This window comes from Aythya ferina (assembly GCF_964211825.1).
Source record: "Aythya ferina genome assembly, chromosome: 5".
NCBI lineage: Eukaryota > Metazoa > Chordata > Aves > Anseriformes > Anatidae > Aythya > Aythya ferina.
The window spans coordinates 43,319,748-43,342,730 of NC_140301.1; the positions used below are offsets into that span (position 1 = coordinate 43,319,748).

General features: G+C 45.9%; 1 protein-coding gene across 5 annotated transcripts in view; it reads right to left on the reverse strand.

Moving 5' to 3' along the window:
• The window catches only part of MOB2 (MOB kinase activator 2), a 112,637-nt gene that overhangs the window by 24,345 nt on the left and 65,309 nt on the right, over window positions 1-22,983 (reverse strand). The window contains exon 1 of one of the 5 annotated variants that reach the window (XM_084520600.1): window positions 4,864-5,032. The exons of the other annotated variants lie outside the window; for them this stretch is intronic. Within the exon in view, the coding sequence (XP_084376726.1) occupies window positions 4,864-4,973 (110 nt within the window). The 5' untranslated portion in view covers window positions 4,974-5,032. Of the gene's footprint in view, window positions 1-4,863; window positions 5,033-22,983 lie in introns of those variants that run through there. 5 annotated transcript variants of the gene reach the window in all.

A 22,983-nucleotide genomic window follows, 5' to 3' on the forward strand; every position in this document is an offset into this window, starting at 1 on the left:
TAACGAGGAGTCAGGAAGACCTAGTTCAGCACAAATTTCCTTTCTCCAGTCTTGCCAAATGCATCCTGCTGATCGTCAGCATATGTCCCTGTAAGCCTCTGCTGTTCTGGATCTGGGATACATGGCTACGTCGGCCTGAACAGCAAATTTCGGTAAGTGGCTAGTGTGAGAGGAGCTACCAAGGACACCTAACATCTTTTCTGGCATTGAAGTTACTGTGAAGAAGCCCAAGGTACCTTTCTTCAATAATTCTATCAGCTTTGCATGGCATGATGGGATATTTTTTTGGGGTGTATTTTAGCTGTTTTTCAGGTATTTCAACTGTTTTAAGAGTTATGTTCTGTCACTACCTGTCTTTCTGAGCACAGCCAGCTGCACTCACAGACAATTCTTTTTTTTTCTACTTTAAAAAAAAAAATTAAAAGGAATTAGAGATATCTACAATGTTCTTTTCACCCAGGGAGCATCTGCTATAACCAATCCCCATCGTCTCCTACACTTTTGTTATTGAAAGAAGTGTAGGAGCACTAAACAGAAACAAACTTGGAAAACAAACGTTTTCAGACAAGTTCAAACAGCCTAACTTCGGTGTTAATGGGCTCCACTAACTTAGACTAGCTCTGGAGACACCTTAGAGGGTTATTTCAACACACAGAGGAATGTCAGCAGTCATCTCCCTCTGGCTATCTGCTCACCGGATGTAGAACACAACCAAAATACAGCTCGATGTTGTAAAATACCTCTGAATGAACACAGACTGGCTTCTCCATTAAGCCAGTACACCGTACACGGCTTACCAAGCTTCATACACACAGCGGGATTGTGACACTCCTGCAGTAAACACCAGTGACAACGATTCCAAAGAAATGGAGGAGTGCCTGGCACACAGGCCTAACGAGACACGGCCTCCTCCCAGAGCACAGCTTCAAGTCCCACACTCCAGAAGGAGCCGAGGCTGTTTGGTGCCTTGTACAGGGCACCAAACAGCTTGTAGCAGGCACACTTTCAAGCACAACTTGATGAATTTCGCAGCGACTTCGCTCCCTACGCATGGCGCTGAGGGACTCTGAAGGGCCTGGTGAGGCTGCAGGGCCTACCTCCATCAGGACCCGCTCTGTCACCGTGGCAGGCACTTGTGTCAAAGAACCATCTCCACAAGCCCCTCTGTGCTTTCCTGTGCACAGCAGAGCTGCCGCAAGGCCCCCAGTGCCTAGCCGTGCTTTGCCAGAGCACGAGATGCTCTCTTGCCCTTTCCGAGCCGCTCAGTGCAGCGCAGTGGCTGCCTGCTACAGAAATATTCGGTGAGGCACAGCAGGTCAGTTTCTGATGTCAGTTGCCCTGAACCATAAACATTTTGAACTATTTTGGTACAATGGAAAGTTGTGGGAGGGAGAAAGGACAAGAACAGGATAAAAATAGCTGACGTGGTTCTGAATAGTTTTGCCTGTGAGCCCCTTCCCTGCACGCTGCCCTGCCCTCCCTCTCTACCCCCTCCCCTGCTCAGATTCGTGCATTAATCAGAGCAGTAACACAAAACATAGCCCTCACTAATTACTTGTTAATAGCGTAGGCCAGACTAAACTGTTGGAAGACATTTCAACCTTAAAAAGGATAAAACAGGATTTATTTTTAAAATATTTGCCTCAGCCCTGCCGATACACCTAAGTGTCGCTGACAACCAGCCGCAGCTGTCCTGGGCCATGCAAGCCAGTGGGGAAGAGGCAGCCACAGCAAATCCGCTCTGCTTCTGTCCACACGTGTCCTGTTTCATGAACATGCTTAACACTTTGGTTTTTTGTTTGTTTGTTTGTTTAAATTTCGAAGTGTTGGATGTAACAACGTATAGCACCTTCCAGAGTGCCAACACAAACATGTCCTCTTATCTGTGATGGAAGCAATCTTATCACACTATCACTGAAGACAAATTCTTGAAAAGTGACTGTAAAAATTCCACTTCATTAGTACTGCCCACAGCAGGCACATCTACACAGGAAGGGTGCCTTGATTCTGGTTTGGTTTCCAAATCAATCCCTGCACATTGCTCTAAAAAGGGAAGCCCTCTCATGAGAAGGAGTTGAGGCTACCTATTCCCACACTCGTCCTGGACTACGTATACATGTAAAATGTCCTGTACTTCATCAGAAGTCATTAGACCATGACATCACAACTCTGCAGCCCTCATTATTCCTCTTCCATGACACCGTATCACCGACGGTTAGTCAGCTATCCCACAGGGACTAGGTTCCACTGGAGGCTTAAAGGGATGAGCACTGACAATGAAGCTGCACGATGAGGATTTCCTGAAAATCATCCGTGCAGGACCTGCAGTGCCATGGCACAAACGCTGCAGTTCTGAGCTGCACTTGAGCATCTGAACCAGGACTCGAGCTCGGACGTGGGCAGTGAAAACCACGTCCACATGTCACCAGCACGCAGCTCTGAGGAGCTGTGAGTGCACACAGCCAGGGACCAAAAAGGGGAGATTTCCCACCTAGCTGAATTTTGAGTTTTCCTTCCACTGCTGCTGTTCAAAGCCAGTAAAAAGCACACCACTGCAAGGAGGCTAACAACAATCAGCCACTTTACAAAAAGCTGGAACAATTAGTTTTTTTTAAATAGAATATATATATATACTTTTTTTTTTGCATTGTTCTTTTTCACTTTACCCCTTCCGCCTCTCTAGAACCACCAACTTTCAGAAAACAAAAAACAGAACAATTGCATCCATTTTGTCACGTTTTTTCTTCCTCCCCAACCATAGGGTGAATAATTACATATAATTCATTACAGGAGAAGGAAAAAATGAGATCAACGTATTTCAAAAACATCTGAAGTGAAACGAAAGCCCTAATTAAGCACTGGGCTGAGGAACACACATAACTTCATCTCAGCTATGCTATTAATTTAAAAGGGGAGATGACACTTTTCTAATGGTATTTTAATTTCTTAAAATCATTAGAAGTGTGTAGTCTCAGTCCCATCCCTTAAAAGTTAAATACAGTTTGCTAGCCCGTGTGATGAAAGATACTAACATCTCCAGAGTTCTTCACAGTTGAATCACTAATGATTTAAAAGAGTATTAAACCTAACAGTAGCTTTCATAAAAAATTAATTAGAAAGGCTAAGAGCACATCTGTTGCTTTTGTTACATTTTTTGCCCTTTCTGGTTCAGCTGTCTTGCCCTGCGCGCTTTTCAACACTTCCCAGGTGCTCAAGTCTGCTGCTCCTTCTCGTGAATCCCTTTGTTTCCCTCCTTGCTTCCTCCCAGTGCCAATTTCTCCTTTGGCAACTGTTACTCCCTGCCTGCGACACACACATGATTTGGCATCAGCAGCTAGGAGGGCCTGGACCTACACCACCAGCTAGTGAAAGCAACAGGAATGTCGAAAGTTTCCAGAGAACTTACTTACAGGCACACACAACTCACTTAACTACTGTGCAATGGGTTTGCTACGGACGAAAGCCATCCTGGCTAAGCATCTCACTGGAACAAGTGAGCTTTGTAAGTCTGTACAACCAGTAAACCCCTAAGAGACAGAAATAAAGGACAAGTCAGGGAAAAAGACAGGCACTCTATTCCTTGTCCACTGTGAAGTTCTACGAGTTCTTGGTGGCCTGTGGAGGAGAGGCAAGGAGTGGTGAAGGTTCTCAGTTTCACCCATGAAACAAGACCAAAATGCAGTTCTGCACTACATCAAGTGCGAGATTCATCTGACTTCACGGCTACAACATCCACACCAACAAGTGCACGCCAGTCACACTCCTTACCAGGCTGGCAATGCACCTCTGCATTCAGCCACGTCGTCAAGCTCCCTGCTCTTCTCCACCAGAAACAAAGTGCACAAAGTTCAACTGTGGATATCTGCCTTCAGAGAAATCCCTCCACAGCTGTCCTGAGCTAGGCACCGCTTGTTTTTTTTCACCATTGCTAGGCTCCCCTTTTCTTAAGCACCTGATTTCTGCAATAAGGAAGCTTTGATTAGGCTCACCATTTACCTGGGCTCCTAGCCAATACCTACGCTCTTATGCTGTCTGAGCTCTTTGCAAAATATGATGAGTTTTTATTTTACAGAACAAAAACCGAAGAAAAGCAAAATTAAGCAACACACACGAGGTCAGATGAGGCAGCTGAAGCATATTCTAGAAGAGAAATAAGAGAACCAGTCTGGCATCTAAAGAAAGTTTTTGTGAGTTCACATTTCTAACTAGAGAACTCCCTAAATGGAGATAATCCAGAATGAAAAGACATGAAAGTAAACAAAACTCCAAAATACCCATCACTACCATCTCGTAACAGCTTCACCAAGACAAAGGTTTGCTACGAATTCCCGAGGCCAAAATACGTCATGTACAACAGCAACTTCTCCTTGCTTTCACAAGTTTTATAGCAGGCGTGGAAAAGAAACCTTGGGGGGAAAAAAGCGAATAAATTCTGCACAATTTCTGCACATACTCGAGTCGGAAGAGACGGGAAGAGCTTGTGTGAAGGAACTGAAGGAACGCGCGCTGAACGAATCGGGGCGATGCCTGCTGCTGAGCCGCAGGAGGTTCCCTGCTCTCGGACGGCGGCGGGTGCCGCACAGGCGGCCCGGCAGCACTGCCCCGCGGGGGCTCCCAGCTATTCCCCTCCGGGGGCGCTGCCAGCAGGGCAGCCACCAAAAACTTGGGAAGGCTCAGGGCGTGAGCAGCAAGCTGCCGGCCGAGGGGGGTTACGAGGCGGCCAGCGGCGCCACACCGCAGCGAATGGTGCCACCCCCACCCCCCCCCAAAAAAAAAAAAAAAAAAAACAACAGAGCGAGGAGGGGCACTGAACTTGTTAAAAGCGGAGCCAGAAACCCCAATTCCTTAGGGTGCATTCCTTACCGCAGCACCTTGCCCACCGCCTGCAGCACCATCTTGCAGCTCAGCCCGGCCTTGGGGCTCGGGGCTCGGACGGGCCGCTCGCCGGGGAGGCTGCACTGATCCCCGACCATGGTCCGGCAACGGGGCTGGGCTGGGCCGGGCTCTGCGCGGCTCGGCTCAGCCCGGCCCGGCCTCCCCGCCCCGCTCCCCGGCCCGGCCCTCGCCCGGGAGCCGCCAATGGGAGCCGGGGGCGGGCGGCAGCGGGGCTGCGGAGGCGGCGGCGAGGGGCAGGCGCTCGGGGCCGGCCCCTCGGGGCCAGCCCCTGAGGAAGCGGGGCCCGCGGGTCCCCGGGTCCGGCAGCACAGCGCGAAGCCGCCTCAGCCGCGGGCACGCGGCCTCGAAGGGCGCCACGCGGCTCCCGGGCAGCGCAGAAGTTTCTAGAAGGCGGCCGGCTGTGCCCGCTGCTGGCCAGCGCGGCGTTTAGAGCCACATGGTGACAAAAACACCACAGACGTGGCGTGAGGCCGCCTGCAACGCGAAGCCCCGAGGGTGCCGCTCGTTCTGACACACCAAGACCAACCCGGGACGTCTTGGCGAACGCGCCATGGCTTCGCCACTCTGCACACCCGCAACAGCAGCCGGGAGCCCTCTGTTAAACCCAGCACAAACACCACCCCCCCCAGCACCTCCCTCACTTGCTCAGCGCAGGCAGGAGCGTGGCTGCGCTGTGCACGAACCCAAGCAACTACAGCCGCATGATGCAACGTGGAGAAATATGTGCTGCTCTGTCCCGAGGCACCCAGGCAGGCAGCAGTGCTTCCCATCGCTGTGCTGCTGGCTGCCAGGCCTCCGCGCCGCCCTGTGAAGCGGGAGGTATTTTTATTCCCACCCTCCACGCGTTAAGACGGGGTCCTAATGACTCCACCGACGGCACACAGGATGCCCGCAGCTGAACGGAGAACACAGCTCAGCTTTCCAACTCGGCGGTCCTGTGCCTCACACAGGAGATTTCGCAATCCCCCCAAAGCTCCAGTGCCCACTCGGGCTTCTCCCCCAGGAACACCGACTTGTCACGGCCCCGCTGGCGGGCAGCAGTCCTGGCAAACCCAGGAAGGACACCTGCCAAGAGGGAAGTTGCCCTCTTTCTGTTTGTCCACCAGTGAGATCTGCACAGAGAGAATTTTGTTTGTTAGAAAACCACCCTAAAAACAAGCCTGGGACATAAAGCAGCTAAAGTTCTAATGAAAGTCTGTCTATCCAAAGTAAATTCAAGAAAAATCCAGGGGTCAAACCAAAATAAACACAGCCCTGCACTGTATGGCTGCTAGGAGAGCTGGCCTCCCCGTGACTCTGAGGGCTGCACATCTCTCCAGACGCGGAGCTTCAATGACCTCGCATAGGGGCCCAAGTTTAGGGACTGGTGCTGTGCCATCAGGACCAATAGATCAGCTGAAATTAAGTTTTTAAAGCTGTTAATCTTGTCACTTTGACCTAGATAAGTGACCCACTTCTCTGCTCCTGCATCAAGCCAACGCTTACTTTTCTCTGCTCACCAGTACAGCCCCGCTGCACCCCTTTATAGCCTTTCCTCCACCTCTCAGGATCCCTCCTTTCTAGCAGCACCCCCTTTTGGGATCAACTGCATGCCGCTTCACCTGTATCACTAGATTTTAAGCAAGTTGTGGGACAATTCAGTATCTCAAAGTCAACTTTAAGTGCTCCAAAACAATAAAGCTGAAACAAGTTTATTATAGGAAGCACAACTTAAGCACGTATGCTTTATTTATAGGGCATCAACACACAGTAATTTAAAACACGTGCAGCGCGGATTCTCACATTTTAAAAGGATTTAGAGCATATGTGCAGACACAGACGGGTTTACTTGAAAGCTGCTGCAGCCAGAAAGAGCAGCACTCTATCTAAAAGCAATGCATTTATTTGAACACAACCACTGGTATGATCTCTATGCATGCATATTCTGAAGGGAGCATATCTGCATTTCCTCAAGGGTGTGTCTTACAGCTACCCGATAGTCGGGCTATTTGCAGCCATCACTAGCTTCTTTCTCACTTGCTTCCTCAACACCCCTGCACGTAGCGACTGCTGGGTCCAACCTTAGAAACAAGTGGGTTTCAACAGCAGCAAAGTATTTCTTACACATCCTGGCCGGGCTTGAAAGATCACGGGGCCACGTACTGAAGTCATCAAGGAAACCCTACTGCAAGTACCTGTGAGTGGACCTGCAGCTGCTTTAGCTGCAGCAGAACAGCACCATCACCCTACCCTGGTGAATCAATGGCACACAATTTGGTGGGAAGAGCAGACCCCATTCCCCACCACTTACACAATACATACGCTTATTGCACACACCTGGAAAGTTTTCTACACCAATCCTAACACTATCAGGACAGGAAAGAGAGAAAGAGCTTTGTGGTCAATGCCACTCAAACTTCTTGTTAAAGCTTAAACCAAGCCAAGGAATGGTATTTAGAAATTTTATGAATAATGCTTTGTATATATAACGATTTTATAAGCAGCAGTTGCACAACTATATATTTATTTGCCTCTTTTAGGCTTCCATAAAAATTAAGTGTAAAGCAGCCACCGCAGGGCCGCGTGCTAGCATCCAGAGGTTTGGCAAAGAAAGCAAGTTGTATCAACCCAGACAAGCCAACAATGTCAAGGGCGAAAAAAATCGCAGCCATTATTTTGATTAAAGTGCTCAGCATCTATATGTAAGAAATGAGGCCTTGTAACATCAGACTATAAAGTTCTGTTTTAAATTAAACCACAATTTATTGCGTGTCCCTGCCTGACATACAACATTTCAGTTTTGCTAGCTCATTAGCCTTCTGTTCAACTTCAGTGCCCCTGCCACTACCTGGCCAAGCACCCTTTCCACTTACTCAAAGTGCATCCCCAGTCCTCTGGAACCACTCAATCAATATTAGCCATGAAAACACGTTATCCTCTAGCTAAGCAATATTTAAACCAAGAACACATCTGCTCTCCATTCTGTAATCCTCCCACAGCAGCAAAGATGGCACAAGCAGCTCTGCTCTGTACAGGCGGCAAAGACACAGATTTTTGGACAGAAGACAGACTGAAATCAGTCCACTCAGTTTCAAAAAGTGGTTTGGAGGTGGTCACAGCAGAGGGGAAAATAAAAGATTTCAAGGGTATGCCTTCAGCTCCACTCTTGAGATGATAGCAGGAGAAATTGCTCTTCTGGACCACACAGAGTGCTGTGATAAAAGCCTTATCAGCAGTGGCCACACACGTGTCAGAAAGTTCGTGCATAAAAGAGGGAGCTTAAAAGAAGCGCATTTATAAGCGACAAGATGCCTACATCTGGTGCTTTGTTGAAAGCTCTGGTAACGTGACAGGTCAGTGACCATCATCCTGCAAAAAAAAACACCTTCAGCCTCATCAGTGCTGTTTTTTTGTTGTTGTTTTTTTTTTTTTTTTTTTTTTCTCTGCAACAGGCAGAGAAGAAAAATGGTATGTGATATTCTCACCTAATTGATAACCTGAGAAACAGGCAGTCAGTCACAGCAAGAACACCAAATACCTCAAAGCATCAGTAAAACCTCACCAGGAACTCCTACGAGTTTATACAATGGCATTTTGGAAAGGATGCACAAAATGAGAAGAATGGAGGGTTCGGACCAACAGAAGTACGACTCTTTTAAAAGTGAGAGAAGAAAAAGGAAAGTGAATGCTGCTGTATGCACCAAACAGAGAAATCGTGATCTCAAAGGTATTGTATCTCTGGCATGTGTGTAGGCACATCTATTGTTCTGAAATCCCCTCAAATGTCAAGTTAACCCAGGTTCATCAAGAAGTGTACAAAGATGAGATGTGAAGAACATGAAAATGTTGAAGGAAGCAGCATTAACAGCAGCTCAGCAAGAGATATTAAACTCTGCCTGCACTGAACACATACCCAAGAGCTATGAAGTAAGGATGCTTGCACTCAGACTCCCCAGGGAAGAGATGTGAAACACAGGGCAGAGCGGGTTTTTATCACCTGCAGTCCAGTCAGCCCTCCTCAGTTGGCCTGCCCCGAGTGACAAGTGACAGAGGCCACTCTGCACAACCCGCAGTCAGGACACTTGTTTCCTGAGCAGCTCTTCCAGGCATGTCTGAAGCAAGGGGACTCCGAGTCAGTGAATTGTCATGGAGCTGGGGGCACGCAGCAGGTCCAGGCCTTAGCATGGAGCATCGCTGAACACTTAGCACTGCTATAACAATAATTTGTTTTAAAAAGGGAATAACCCGAACCCTGGGCAAATCCCAAGATCACTGCATTCTGCTTAAAGTTTCCCCGCTTTTGTTAAAGCCCCTACCTTTGTTAGGCAGTTCCTTCCAAAACAGCAACCACCACAGTGACCGGGCCTCACGAGGCAGAGCTTTCCTCTTGCTAGTTTGCAAAGCAATATGCTTGGCACAACTCAATAGAGGAACAATAAGCTGGAAAATGCTTGCAGATTAGCAGCTCAAACCTTGCAAAACTATCTGCCAGAGATGAAGTTTGCTAGGCAAAAAAGCCTAACGATAGCTGACACTGATAGGTGACACTGAGGCTCAAAGAACAGGGCAAAGTCTGTCGCTGAGGATGAAAACCTTTTCTTTTTCTTTCAGAGGGGTAGGAGGAGAGAAGAAAACGCAAACAAGTGGATATGTGCCACTGGAGCTGGGAAGCTAATGCATTTATCATTACGAGTGCCCGAAAGGATGCCTTTTGACACACACAGCTCACAGAGTCAGAGGCAGAAGTCGTGTCAGAGTACCTGCGGGCAGGCTTCATGGGGGGCTCACAGCACACTGTAAAGCATGAGATGCTCAAGTTATGCCACAGTAGCCACTGTTGCTTCCTTCTTATAGATAAGAAGGGAGAATTTAATCCTGGATTTTACTCTTCCTTCGATTTTCTTTCCCCAAATTTGAAGTTTGAATAGGCTGCACTCCAGGGAAGCATTAGTGCAATACGCATTTTATACAGCAAAGCTAAAATGAAAGACTCCTGTTCTTCTCCTTCCCTCCCCCAAATATGCTGGACCTCCAGCTTCATATAAAGAGGCAAAACTTCTAAAACTTGGCTAACAAATTCTCCCTGGGGATTGTTTAACATATTCAGACCTACTTGCTACCCATACACAGAAGTCTCCCTGTAAGTGTTACAACACAACGACTGTTTTCACGGACTTATGTAAATATGGCATGGAAAACAAAACCCTAATTGCAAATTGGCACGAAACTCTGGGCTAAGGAGTAAAAGTTGCAATCAGCACAGGAAAGGAGGCTATCTGTGTGAGCACAGTTATTGGTCAGGACTATCTGTGCTTGGGTGGGAAAGGCATCGAAGGAAAAAGGGGAGATGCTGGGAGTGAACTTGCAGAGTTTTCCCAGACAGACGGAGAGCCGCGAAGGAAATACAAGTTTCTCTCCATCTTGGTGCTAAGAATGGCCTCTTTTCAATGCAGCAAATGATTTTATCTGGTAATGTCACATTTAGATGACAGCATAGGGGGAAAAACAATTCAGGAAATAAGCGTGAAATTTATTCTAGGAGGTTTTTCTCCAGGCATGCATTATAAAATATGAAGCACACAGCCTACATTATGTAAGATTAAACAGGGGAAACTATTCATTGTAATTCCTGGCACTTACAAAATAATCCCTTAGCTACTACTTCTAAAGAGCAGGGCCACAAAATCCAGAAGTCACCAAACTGACTTGGTTCACACCCACACCAGTGCACGTTTGCATTCCGCGTACGATTCAAGACACACACACTGCAATTGGCTTTCCTAACACCCAGCACAGACCAGAGACTCAGGAACCCAGCAACAGCTTCTGGCACACAAACCACACCATGAAGTGCCCAACTTACAACCTGAAATAGTTCAGATTTAGAAAACAAATGAAAACTTTCCAGCAGCAGCCCAGCTGTGCAAGTGCTGCTGGCGTTGCTCAGCCCCGAGGAGAGGCCACTTCCCAGCTTCGAAGCCGGACCTGTTGGGTTGGTGTGTGTGCACCCACGTGCCTCCCGGATGGACACAGGGCTGCTGTAATGACAGACTCACCTCTGCTGAAGTGACAAGGCTGCATTTCAAACAATCCGGAGAGCAGAGGCAGGGACATCCTTCCCTTTGAGGATTCAGACTGAGTGGACTGCTGATTAAGCTTTTTCAGACACTCAAAAAAGTTATCAGCTCTTTCTCGGCATGCAAAAAGAGAGATTTGTAAGTTTTTGGAGAAAAAAAAAAAAAAGAAAAGAAGCTTTACATAGCAGCTCTTGATGCTTCATTACAGTCTAGGTGCTGCACATGAGATGTGCTCACACAGTGCTCTGGGATCTTAGCTGTGCCCGCCAGGTCTGCCTGCCTGAGAGCTCTGCTGTACCTGCAAAGTCCACCTAGAGAGGCATGGCCACACCATGCTGCCTAGCGGGGGTAACCTGCCTGTCATTTTTGTAAAACTTGCTACAAAAATAGAATCAGCTTTCATGCTTTTACTTTCTGATCAATTGGCTTAAGTGCATTCACTTACCCATTTGATCTGAACCTCGCACTCGGCAGGTATAAAACCTCAAGCACTTTGCAAAACCCCATGTGATCTGATGACCTTGCGATCAAGCCCCTTGTAGAAATTCAGGACAGGTCTGGACAAAAAGCAGTGGGATAGCACACTAGGATTAGCTTCAACCCCCAGTGCTGAGGCGCTGCACTACCACATGCTGGAAGCTCACCAGTTCAATGTGGAACTGGGGAATTAAACACGGTACGCACAGGTTGTCACTTTTGTATCACGTTTGTTGGTTTTGAACATTTCTCCAAAATCAAGTTAAACTAGCCACTGAGCAAAAGCATGCTGGTAGTAAAAGAAAGAACATCAAAAAAAAAAAATCTAAGGAAAATAATCACTTCTCCACCCAAAAATAATAAAGCACTCAACTACTTGAATTACTTCAAACTATCAAAAATATCCTTTTCTGGATCAGAATATTTGAAAGTAATCTCAAAAGAAAGAAAATCCTCCTGGAAACTTACAGAGGTCACAAAAAGGTCTCCTTATGACAGATTGCCTTCTGAATTATGGCTGAATTGTCACACGGGACACATTATTAGGACACATTTTATTATGGTGGCATGTGCTTGCACTGCTGTAAGCCTTGGTTAAGAGGTAAGCATGGATTATATCAAGAGAGAAACACCACAAAATAAAGGAAGCTCCTATGAACCCAAATTTCACCTGATTAAGGAAAAAGAAGAGAAATGGTAGAACACGCATCAGATGAGCCCTGAATTTCAAAACTATATTAAGCCGAGCATGGAGAGGAAAAAAAATGTGGGCTTAAAAATAACACCATTAAGTACAGATGAATTCTTTAACAGCTGTGCTGTATAAAAAGCTGTGCAGTCTTGCCCAAAAATCTTCAAATTGCCTACAGTTTGTTCTATACAAAATTTTTTTACACCTTTTTTCCCCTCACAATCCCTTACAGCTCTTGAATGGATGTTTATTTACTAGGAAGCAAAGGAAAGCAATGGCTGACAGAAGAGCTTGGCTGTTCTGGTTAGACGAGATTGTCATTTGTCATGTTTTAGTAATGCAATAAGAAAACGAGCCGTGCCTGCTCTCAGGAGCACGAGGTACATTTAAGGAGCAAGAAGGTACAAGAAGGAGCATTTAAGGTACGGGACCAAAGTTAAGGACAGTAAACTACTGCGTCTGCCAAGACTGTTCTGTATGAACTTCACTAAATCTGTCTCCATCCCAGCTCCACTGCCCCACCCCACAAAAAAGAAATTACTATAAACTACTTGTTGGATGCCTCGTTTTATATACTTTATCTAAAAATTGCTTTCAGGACTTTGTTCATAAGTACAGAGACTGCAATAAATGAGTGGTAATGTCAAATACAATGATTCCTACTTCACTACAGCGAAACACCATTACCACAAACATGGCAAAGCCACTTTTTTTTTTTAATTAAGGTTTGTTGAAAAATCCTTTATGACTAGGAAAAGGCCCTCAGACAGAAGCATTACTGCTAGGATACACGGGCAGGCAAGTGACCAAAGAGAGAGAAGCACTTTGCAATAACAGAAGAGGGGAAGAAGAACTCCAGAGGAATTAGTGGATGTTTGAGAAGCCCGAGGTGGGAGTGAAAGCATGAGTCCCTCTCTAAAGCAGAGATAAATGAACACAAATGAAGTTTGACATGCAAGTGATACACATTACCTGAAGTATTTCAGTACTTTTGTAGGTCTCTTATCAGGGAGCTGAAAGCAAATAAACGTATTCATCCTGCACCTTGAGCTACTTCTGCATTCTGAAGGTGCGTTACATGTACATGCACCTGACAAGCGCGCCAGTGCAGTACGTCAACCTTTCTCCTTTGACATTCTGTTCTAGAAAATATTGGAAACTAGGGAAAATACATTGTGTTCCACTATGCAAATAGCAACTTCCCTGTGTAATTATAGTACATCTTGCTGAGAATTGCATCATGACTAGGATGCAGCTAAGAGGACAAACATTTAACCACTATTCTTAGTTTGGTACAAATTTTTTCCCACGTTACATAAACACGTACACACCCGCACATGGGCAGCACCATCAGCTGCCTCATTGTTTTCACTTCAGAAAAGGAACAGTTATCTTCCATTTCCACAGCTTTATTTTTGCTAGTGCTTTAAAACAGGTAGTAACTTTTCTGATTAGCTTCTTGCACGATTATTCTTCCCTTGTCTTTACCACCATCGCCTTAACTTTCCATAAAGTGAGACTATAGAACAGGAATGAAAAACAGGCATCAATTCCAAAACATCCTTAAAACTTCGGGAAAATAATTCACTTCTAAATGTGTTCTCAAAAGAGGGGACTGTCCAGGAATTTCTCCTGTTTTTATAAAATGGATAGCTGCACACCTGACGAAGGAAGAAACAGGATGGATTTCCAGTTTACACAAGTTCCCCAGAAGCACCGGGAACAAAAGGTAACAGATTTTTGAAGATACCATCTACACTTTGCAAGCTTTTCCATACTTTGGCCAGAAGTATGAAACACACAAAGTTCTTCTGAACACATGCAGCCCTCTATCATTTTCCTTGCACACACCTCTGTCAAGTCAGCCAGCTCGGGGTAACCACACCTGAGCAGCAGCACATTAAAAGATGACACAGAACAGCTAAGAAGAAATTACGCCCTCATAAGCTGACCTTGATATATTGATTTGCACTCCACGTTCAAGCTTTTGGTAAAACTTCAAAATCCAGTTTTTCATTTCTTTGGCTGGAAAATGGTAAAATATAAAATGTAGATTCTGCTCACTATTGCTCTCCTACACATTCAGTGTTAGATCTAAAAAAGCATATGACTGCTGCTAAGGATCCAGTTCCAGTCTTCCCCCTCCATCCAGGCTGTTAGATATGCATATAAAACCATCAGCTTCAAAAGAGCTTCCCTTTGTGTTCCAGTGGTAGACTAAACTGGAAATTAAAAGTGGGGATCTTAACCTAATTGAAAAATCACAGTCAACAAACATGGTGCAGCTTCTTCAAAGGGCCAGGGAGGAGTGAGGAGAAGGACAAGGCATTTTAACTCTCCGGGGTGGAACAAAACCTTCATTTGCTTCCCAATTCCTGTTCTACGTTTATACAAAGAACACACGGAGACCTAAATTCAAGTTTTGTAAAGAAGCCTCCTTTTACCGTAAAAAAGTACAGTTGTGGCTTTTAATGAGAAAACATTCAGAACATGTTGCTGCTGCTCCTTTTGAAAGCAATAAAGTTGTTTTACTCCACAAATTAAGCTTTGCTTTGTTTGCACATGTAAGCAGTCATGGATGTTTGGGGCCTGGCCACGGCTACGCTGCTCCACTGCCTGCACACCTCTGAGCAGCAGTTCTTGTACAAGGTATCTTCCTGCTTGCCTGTCCCCTGGCCAAGTTTATAAAGAGCGAATAAAAGGCCACCTAACTGAAGCACTGTCTGCATCCATCACGCCTTGGGCGCATGGCAAAATACAGTGCAGAACCTGAAATAATGCCACTGGGCAGTGAAGCTCTGCCATTTATCTGCTGAGCTGTGATGGATGCCCATTGCCCCCTGCTCCCAGAGCTCCCAAACATGCTCAGTGCTGCAGACCATGAAATCCTTCTGCTCTGCCCAACACAGGAGGCAAGGCACAGGGGAGGGAGGCCACTAAACGAGGATGGTTAACTTCCTACACTGAAAGAAAAGCGACGAGGAGTGGTGCTTTGCTGTTTGAGGATTCAGTAAGTCCTTTCAGAGCCCAACCTCCTCAGATAAAATATTAACCTTTTCAAGAGACAGCTGAAGAAGGAATAAATTGGCACGGATGCAACACACAGACAACAAGCAGCTCCTTTCATCTTTTGCTTCATCTTCACTGATAACGGCTTGTAAAGTGGCTTTAAAGAGAAGTTGAAATACACAATACTTATCACAGCTTAAAATGTAATAGTGACCAGAGCTGGGAGGTAGGTACAATCAGCTTTGCGCATCCATTCCTGGGGTTGACTTCAACTGTTTTCATCCTGCAGACAAACTAAGTAGTTATGTCCCCACGATGGTTTTTGTAGCTTACATATTCTAATTGTTTCACACTGAAAATTGTTTCTAATTGTTTCACGCTGAAAACGTGCTTTTTTGATCCGAGCAGATATTCTGCCTATACAAACAGAGCACGCTAGCAAAGAGTGGCTGTTACTGTAGGCAGCACTTCCTATGAAATCTGTGCTTTGCACATGGCTTTTGAAAGTCACCCTTCACCCATGCCTCTGAGCTGTCCAAGTAAAACAAGCTATACTGGTTAAAAAATACATTTTGCCTGTAACTACGCTTGACTTTCTTCCAGTGCAGGTGTACGCTCAGAAGTCTTCCCGGCCCAGCCAACAGCCGCCAGCAGCCATTTGGAGCACAGACAAGATGCAGGCAGGTAACGCCCAGCTTTTCCCTGGATGACTCACGCATTTCCTCCAGCAGCACACCGGGCACCTGCCGGGCGCTTCCCCGAAAAGCCTGATTTACTGGGGTTGCGCAAGTCGCACGCGCTGCACGTGCAGGGGACGATGCAGCCACCTACCTCCTGCCTGGGAGCCCGCAGAAGATAGCAGCCGAGACAGGGCGGCTGCCCCAGACAGGACATCTTCTGTCCCTAACTCCTTTCCAGGGGCCCTTGGAGAAGCAGGGACGATTCAGAGTGGGTCACTGAATGACCTCCCAGACGCTCGGGTGCACTACGGTCACCAGATCAGTAAGCCTCAGGGCCAGGACAAGCCTCCAGGTCTTCTCTGCCTTCCATCTCCTTACCTCTGTAGTGAACCTAAGGCTTCGCTGAAGCACACCTTCCAGAAAGACATCTGGGCTCAACTTCTACTCTGACAAGAAGGAAAAATCAGTTTTGTTCCATGATTTGTGTGAATAGCTGATCGCATCCATTGTTAAAACGCAAACCCTTTGAATATTTGAAGCATCCTACCTTTAGCATCCTTTTGTTTCCAATTACAAATGTTATCCTCTCTGCTAGATTATAGCTTTTTTTTTTTACTTTATTAGCTAGATATCACATTCACCTCTTAACCTTCTTTTTTTTTCTTTTTCTTTTTTTTTTTTTTTAAATCTCCTTATGCCTCATTATTAGAAATCTTTTTTTTTCCAATCTTTAAATACTGCAGCTCCTTTCCGCCTTTCTAACTTAGAAGGGATCCAAGTGCCTACTCAAGGCAACGTAAGCATGACTGATCAAAAGATTTGGAGCTATTCTTTGAATCTTAATAGGGATGAACAAGCACACAGAACTTTATCTGGATCTTCATTCCCCAACAGATTAAAAGAACATTACTTCATTTAATAATGCTGCAAGGTTAAAACGTTTAAGTTCCTAACATTTACAAATTCAGAAAATACTTACATCCTAAGGCACCAGGAAAAATGCTAGTACTCATTATTTGAGCAAGGAAAGAAAAATCAATTTATTTTCATTCTCTAGACAAAAGAGCTCTAAATGTAAGATAGTCCTTGTTTTATAAATATTTAATCAGCTTAGTAACAATTAAGACCATCTCTCCCCACATGGGTTGTGCTACCTTTGATTAAAAAACTTAAGGAGAAAAAAAAATGTTTTTTCTTATAAATCCATTTTCTTCACTCTCTCATTCAGAGTCATAGAAGGGGGAAAGAGCTGCAGTGTGATCACTGGAAATCAGGTTGCAAGAAATGCAGGGAGAGCACATTGCAAAAATGTTCTGCCCTCTTCCAGGTAGAAATAGCTCTTTATCAGTGCTTGGTTCCGCTGCAGTCCTTGAATACCCTCGAGCAACGAGCAGTATTGATCCAAGGCAAACTATCTGACCCGAGGGACTCTGCAGAAGGGAGAGGGGAAGATGATCCAGCCTGGAACTTGAATGAGTGCATCTTATCAGCTGCTGATACGGCCATTAGCGTGGAAAGCTGCTCAGTTCCACTTTTCTGCCTGCTGTCCCAACGCCTTCCTCATCCTCCCCTCGTGCTCAAAGAGGAGATGGGTTCTGCCACCCTTTACAAGGAACACACTTGAGCAGCAGCAAGAGAACCTCCAAAACAAGCTGTGCCCCCAGCTCCCTCGATACCATCCTTGTCGCACTTGCCCAAGGCTACTCTGAACCAGCAGAACTTGGGAGAAAACCCATCCATCCCTGAGCTCTCTGGAAAGCATTACCCACACCAGGCTGCCATCGTGCGAGTCAGGACGTGCAGAGGTTTCCAGCTTCCACACCTCAAGCCTCTACCGTGAGCAAAAGCTGCAGCTTCCCCCCCTTCCTTTATTGCTCATTTCCACTCCAGACAACCACCTGCCAACAGAGCTTGACGGCCCACGCTGTCTCACCATGCAACAAAGGGAACCAGATCATCCTCCTGTCCAGCACACATCTGCTTTTGTACCACAACTCCTGTTAGCAGACTGTTGATTAAGAAAAACATACTGGCAATGAGAAACAGATCAGCAGCTTGGCATTTGTTCTGCTTGTGCAACCTTTCAGGAACAGCCCAGCATTGCAATGAAAGCAACAAACATCTGCTCTGTGCAAATGTACATATTAGAGACTTCAAAAGCTGCAATGTTGTTCAAAAGTTGTCCGAATGGATACAGAGAAACCTTACCAGACCATCATTCAGACACTTAAATGAACCTTTTTAATTCCTAAAACCACAGTTACGATAAACTAATATTTCAATAGGGCTTACGTAGTCAATAAAAGAATCACCGATCCCTCTCTTAAGAGTGTTCTTCAGCAGTCTACCAGCACAAAATGCTCGTTAGGATCTCTGAAACCCAGCGAGGCACCTTTTGGTGCTAGAGCCAAACCTCTTCCAGTTCCTTCCTTCCTGCTCAACCCACCTGGAAGCTGCATTTTCACAGCGATGGCTTCCTGCGAGCCCAGGAACCAGCTCACCGTGGGGTGACTGCAGTTGCTTGGTCTACTGACAAACAGCAGAAACACACCTCGGGATTGGAAGTCAAGTCGGGAGGTTTGCTGCTGTGCTGTCAAACTGCATGCCAGTGCTAATGGCTCCACACACGCGCTTGTGAACAAAACAAGGAACAATTCCCAATGTGTACAACTGCATCAGTTCCTATAAATGAGAGTGGGGAGACTGTAAACAGAGAAAAATTGCACACAGCTCCTTGATCCATTGTTCCACGCTGCAAGGATGTTGTGTTAAATATCACTGTAGGAGGAAGTCAAAGCTGCTCCAGAACACAGGAAAATACTTGGAGAAACAGGAGACTTGGACTTGAGAGGGGCAATCCAGAGGAGCTGCTCAGCACGCCATGTCAGAGCAGCTGGGAAGCACAGCAGGTTCCCAGAAGACACTCATCTCCTCCCAGTCTTGCAGTTTTCTGACAAAAAGTGTCACCACCCTTGATGTAAGCCAGAAACTAAAGGATCGCTCCAAGTGGTAACAATAAGAGAAAAAGAGTCAAGCACGAGCATTCTGTCTGAGCCTAATTCTGAACAGAGTGTTACTCTCCTAAGGACAAGATGAAACACGCTGAAAGAAACAAATAGTTCATAAACTTTTTTCAAGCCTCCCTCAGATACAGATGGATCTACGTTGAAATTACACCGCTGTATTCCAATGTGCTTACTGGCAAACAGCAACTGCAATTATTTTTCAAGACAATGACAGTATTTTACCTGCACTGTAATATAGCTTGAACCCTTTTATGTTAGAGACATTACCATACTATAGAGCAGACTTGTGACAAGCTATGCGATGCACACAGGGGACTCTTTTTACCTCCTATCAAGAAAGTCATGGTAACGAGGCTGAAACCTTATTAACCTATCTAGACTTTCAATGCATGTAAAATGTCAAAAGTTCAAATTATTTATCCAGTCTGCTAATTCCTTTGCAACAGTAAGGAACTCTCCCTCAATCCTATTCCCTACAGAACCGCTACAGTCGGGCTGCAAGCTGATGGACAGAGCAGAAGCAGCAAATACGCACACAGATCCTTGTAGCAGCACCACAGAGGAAAGGGAACTGCGAAGTCCACAACTGCCCTCTAAAAAAGCCCCAAACCTCGCTTTTAGTCCTTGAGCAATATTGAGGGGAGCTGTTACTAATTCATAGACCTTTCTGATACCCAGTGACGTGCTACTCTATAAATCAACGTGTCTGAGCACCGCAGTGCCTCTGTTACTCATGTTTGCTCAGAATCGACTGCAGAATTCTCCCAAAGAGAGCAAATGTTAAGTATGATTTTTTCCTTACATGGAGAACATAAAGACGAGACGCAGCCAGTGCTCTAAGTCAGAAGAAAACTCATTCTGCTCTTCTTATCCTGTCCATTTTATTGCCGTTGATTAGCGCTGCACTTGGAAAGGGCCACGACTATTTTGTGAGTGGCTTAAGCACGCACTCCTCCCTACTGCTATCTTCTCTGGGCCTTGCAAAAGTCAAACCTTCAAAGTTCAATAATCTGTGACAAAACCCAGCCCGTAAAACTGCAAACAGCAGGGTTAGGATGACATCCCACAAAAAAAAAAAAAAAAAAGAGGGAAGATTAAGAATTTCTTTTATGCTCTGGAGATTAGGTCAAAGTGCCATAATAAAAAGATGCTTCCAGCTCTTTATCACCTTTCGTAGAGTCGCTGTCCCATAAAACTCTCCGGGTGAGCCCCCACGAGCCAGACTGCCTGCCTGCCACCTTGCCAAGGGTTGAGCCGAGGACCTGGCCGCAGCCTTCCGCTGTTTGCACGCTCGCTTTCAGGCTGCCACAGCAGCAGCTGATGCAGGCGTGGAGTCACTGCCTGGCTTTTGTTTTTCAGAACAAGGAGAAAACACATTTTTTCCCCTCCCTCGTCTGGGAAACAGGAAATAGATTCTTATAAAGGCTCTCCCACATACAGACAGGGCAGGAAAAAGGTGGAGTTTGGCAACATTGAGATTTGTTCTTCAAATGCAGACCAGTAATTATTCTAAGGTAAGCGACAGGATGGCTGGGCTTACCGCTGTTTACCCACTCCAGTGCTGCTGTTTTCATATGTATTTATATTTCAAGCAGACTTGCTTGTAAGCGTACAAAATCATTTATTTTTACCCAAGTTTTCAGGTGGTTAGACTCTTGCAGAGACTTTATGTACCTATACATAAAGGCAACAAAAGCAAAGAAATACGCCTACCTAAATAACTGTACAAGTTAATTAGTTCACAAGCTCCTTATAAAGTGGCTAGACATTTTATCCCCATTTTATAAATGAGGCTGTACTGTTTCAAGTGCAGAATATCACTCCCCAGAGCACGCAGAAAGCTCCACACCTCTACTTCAGCAGCCATAAATGAGCAGCAATATTGTCTTTAGCTCAGGGGGGAAAAATCATTAGGACAGAAAAGCATGCGGATTTTCTAGGAATGTCAGTTACTTGATAGCTGTTAACTTCTGGTGGCTGGAAGGTCTGAGAGAGATCTTCCCATGGTCGGATGTATTCCAGGGTCTTACGCTGAAAACCAGTAACAGGAGAGGAGTTGGCAGGGTCAGACAGAAGGCGCTCCACTGAAAGATCCTGAGATGCTGGGTTGACACCGTGTGTGCATGAGCTACCCAAAACATTCCTGCAGGTACCAGGAACACAGCTCAGTTTGCCTTTGGTTCTACATGGCATGTCCTACCCTACTGCTAAACACAGAATGTGTTTATATGAGTTTGTATGAGATCACTTCTCGTAACACACTCTGAATTACTTGTAGGTTTAGAACTCTTTAAAAGCTTTTCATCACGGGGGGAGGGCACAATTTGGATTAAAAAAAAAAAAAAAAGTTTTATATAATTACTATCTCCAACCAGATATCTTGCAAACTGAAGAAAATGAATGTAAGTGTGCTCAGTCTCCAGCTCTTTCACAGTCTACCCTGCCTATATTGAGAACAGCTCCACTGTGCACAGGCTGCAATTAATCAGCAGTTCTCACAGTGGTTTAAATCACGTTTTTCTTCCCTAGCATATGCCTCCAAGACAAATTTACCTATGTCCAAGTCACATATTCCTCCATCACAGCATACCTACCACGAGCTCCAGCTTACCCCAGTGTGGTCCATGCGTCCATCCCCTCCATCAGTTTGTCCCAATTCCCTCACACCCAAATCCCCAGCTCCCCACCTGTTCCAGGCAGCTCTAAGCCCCCAAAGAAGACCCAGCTAGCTCTCCAGTTTCTACATGTAGTCTCCAGCCAACAAGCTCTCCTGCCTTGCCCTTTGCCGTCACTGCCTACCTTTTCTTCTCTATCTCCTGGTCTCTGCAGAGACAGCGGGCAGGAGCACGCCACGCGGTCAGCTCACCCAAGAAAGGGACCGTCAGGAGCTCAGGGCAGACAAGCTCAGCGAGAAACAAACCACTCCCAGCACAGGCAGCCTCCTCCAGCACCACGGCACAGGGCCCTGTGTGGAACGGCTCTGCCTGCACCGCTCTTGGCTCCCAGGTCACCTCTGGAAGGTACCAGCATTGGTTTCAGAGTTCAAGGCGTTCCCCAGAAGGCATTTCATACCTGAAGCTACTAAAAGATAGTTTTCAGATCATGAAGACTTCTATAAAACAACAGCCAGCTGACAAGTAAATCTGTCCAGTCCCTGTCACGATGGAGGGAAACAAACAAAGCCAGTAAACAGTACTCTTCTGTTCAAGGGGTGCTACAGACCCAGAAAAATCACAGTTTTTGAACAGCGCTTTTTAAAACCATACTCTGCAACGCCAAGAGACAGGTCCCTCATGAAATGAGGGGTCACTACAACCAGCACCAACAAAGCGCAATGCTCCTCTGGCAGCACGGTTAACGTAAAAGAGCAGTACATGCTTGGGTACCTCCGGAGAGCTCAGTAATTTTGGAGCCCTGTGAGCTGAGGTAGGGTTCACGCCTCCAGCTGGCCCCCTCTGAAGCCAGGGCTCCCCACTCCATCGCACCACGCAGCGGGGTGGCTGCGTTATCTACCTGCACACAAGGCTTCCTGTGTTCAGACTGCTCACAGCGCTAACCCGGAGGGGGGTCGGTCTCAGAAAGCCATACTCCAACCACTGAGAAATCAATTTGCGTTTGACAAAGATGGAATGAACCTGTAAAAAACATCCAACTTGTTCCAGCTGCTGAATAGCTACCTCATTTTTTGTTTGCTGAGGTCCAAACAGCCTTTAGAGCTGAAAAAAGACTTTTTCATAAACTTAAGTACAGTGAGAATATTACTACAGAGCCCATCATTTAACCCCTATAAAAATATTTAAATGTCATCAATACAGTTCCCCTTCAAAGTGTTCTCTGAGCATCAACCACTACAAAAATCCCTCAAAGCAAGCTCTACAAAACCAAATTATAACAAAAAAAAATATTAGATTCCCCTCAGAAAACTACAGCGTTACTGTGCCAAGAATATACTCGTAACGAGAACAGAGTAGGAAAGCAAAGACTTGTCTGCAGAAAGAACAGGTTCAGCCCTTTGGAGTACTGCAGTAGCTTTATGATGGCCATGAAATAAAGCTGCAAGCCAATAAACCTGACACAGAAAGCCAGCGTGGAGCTATCAGCCACCTAACATTCGGCATTAGGATCCCTCCTGCCAATGCAGATGCTTC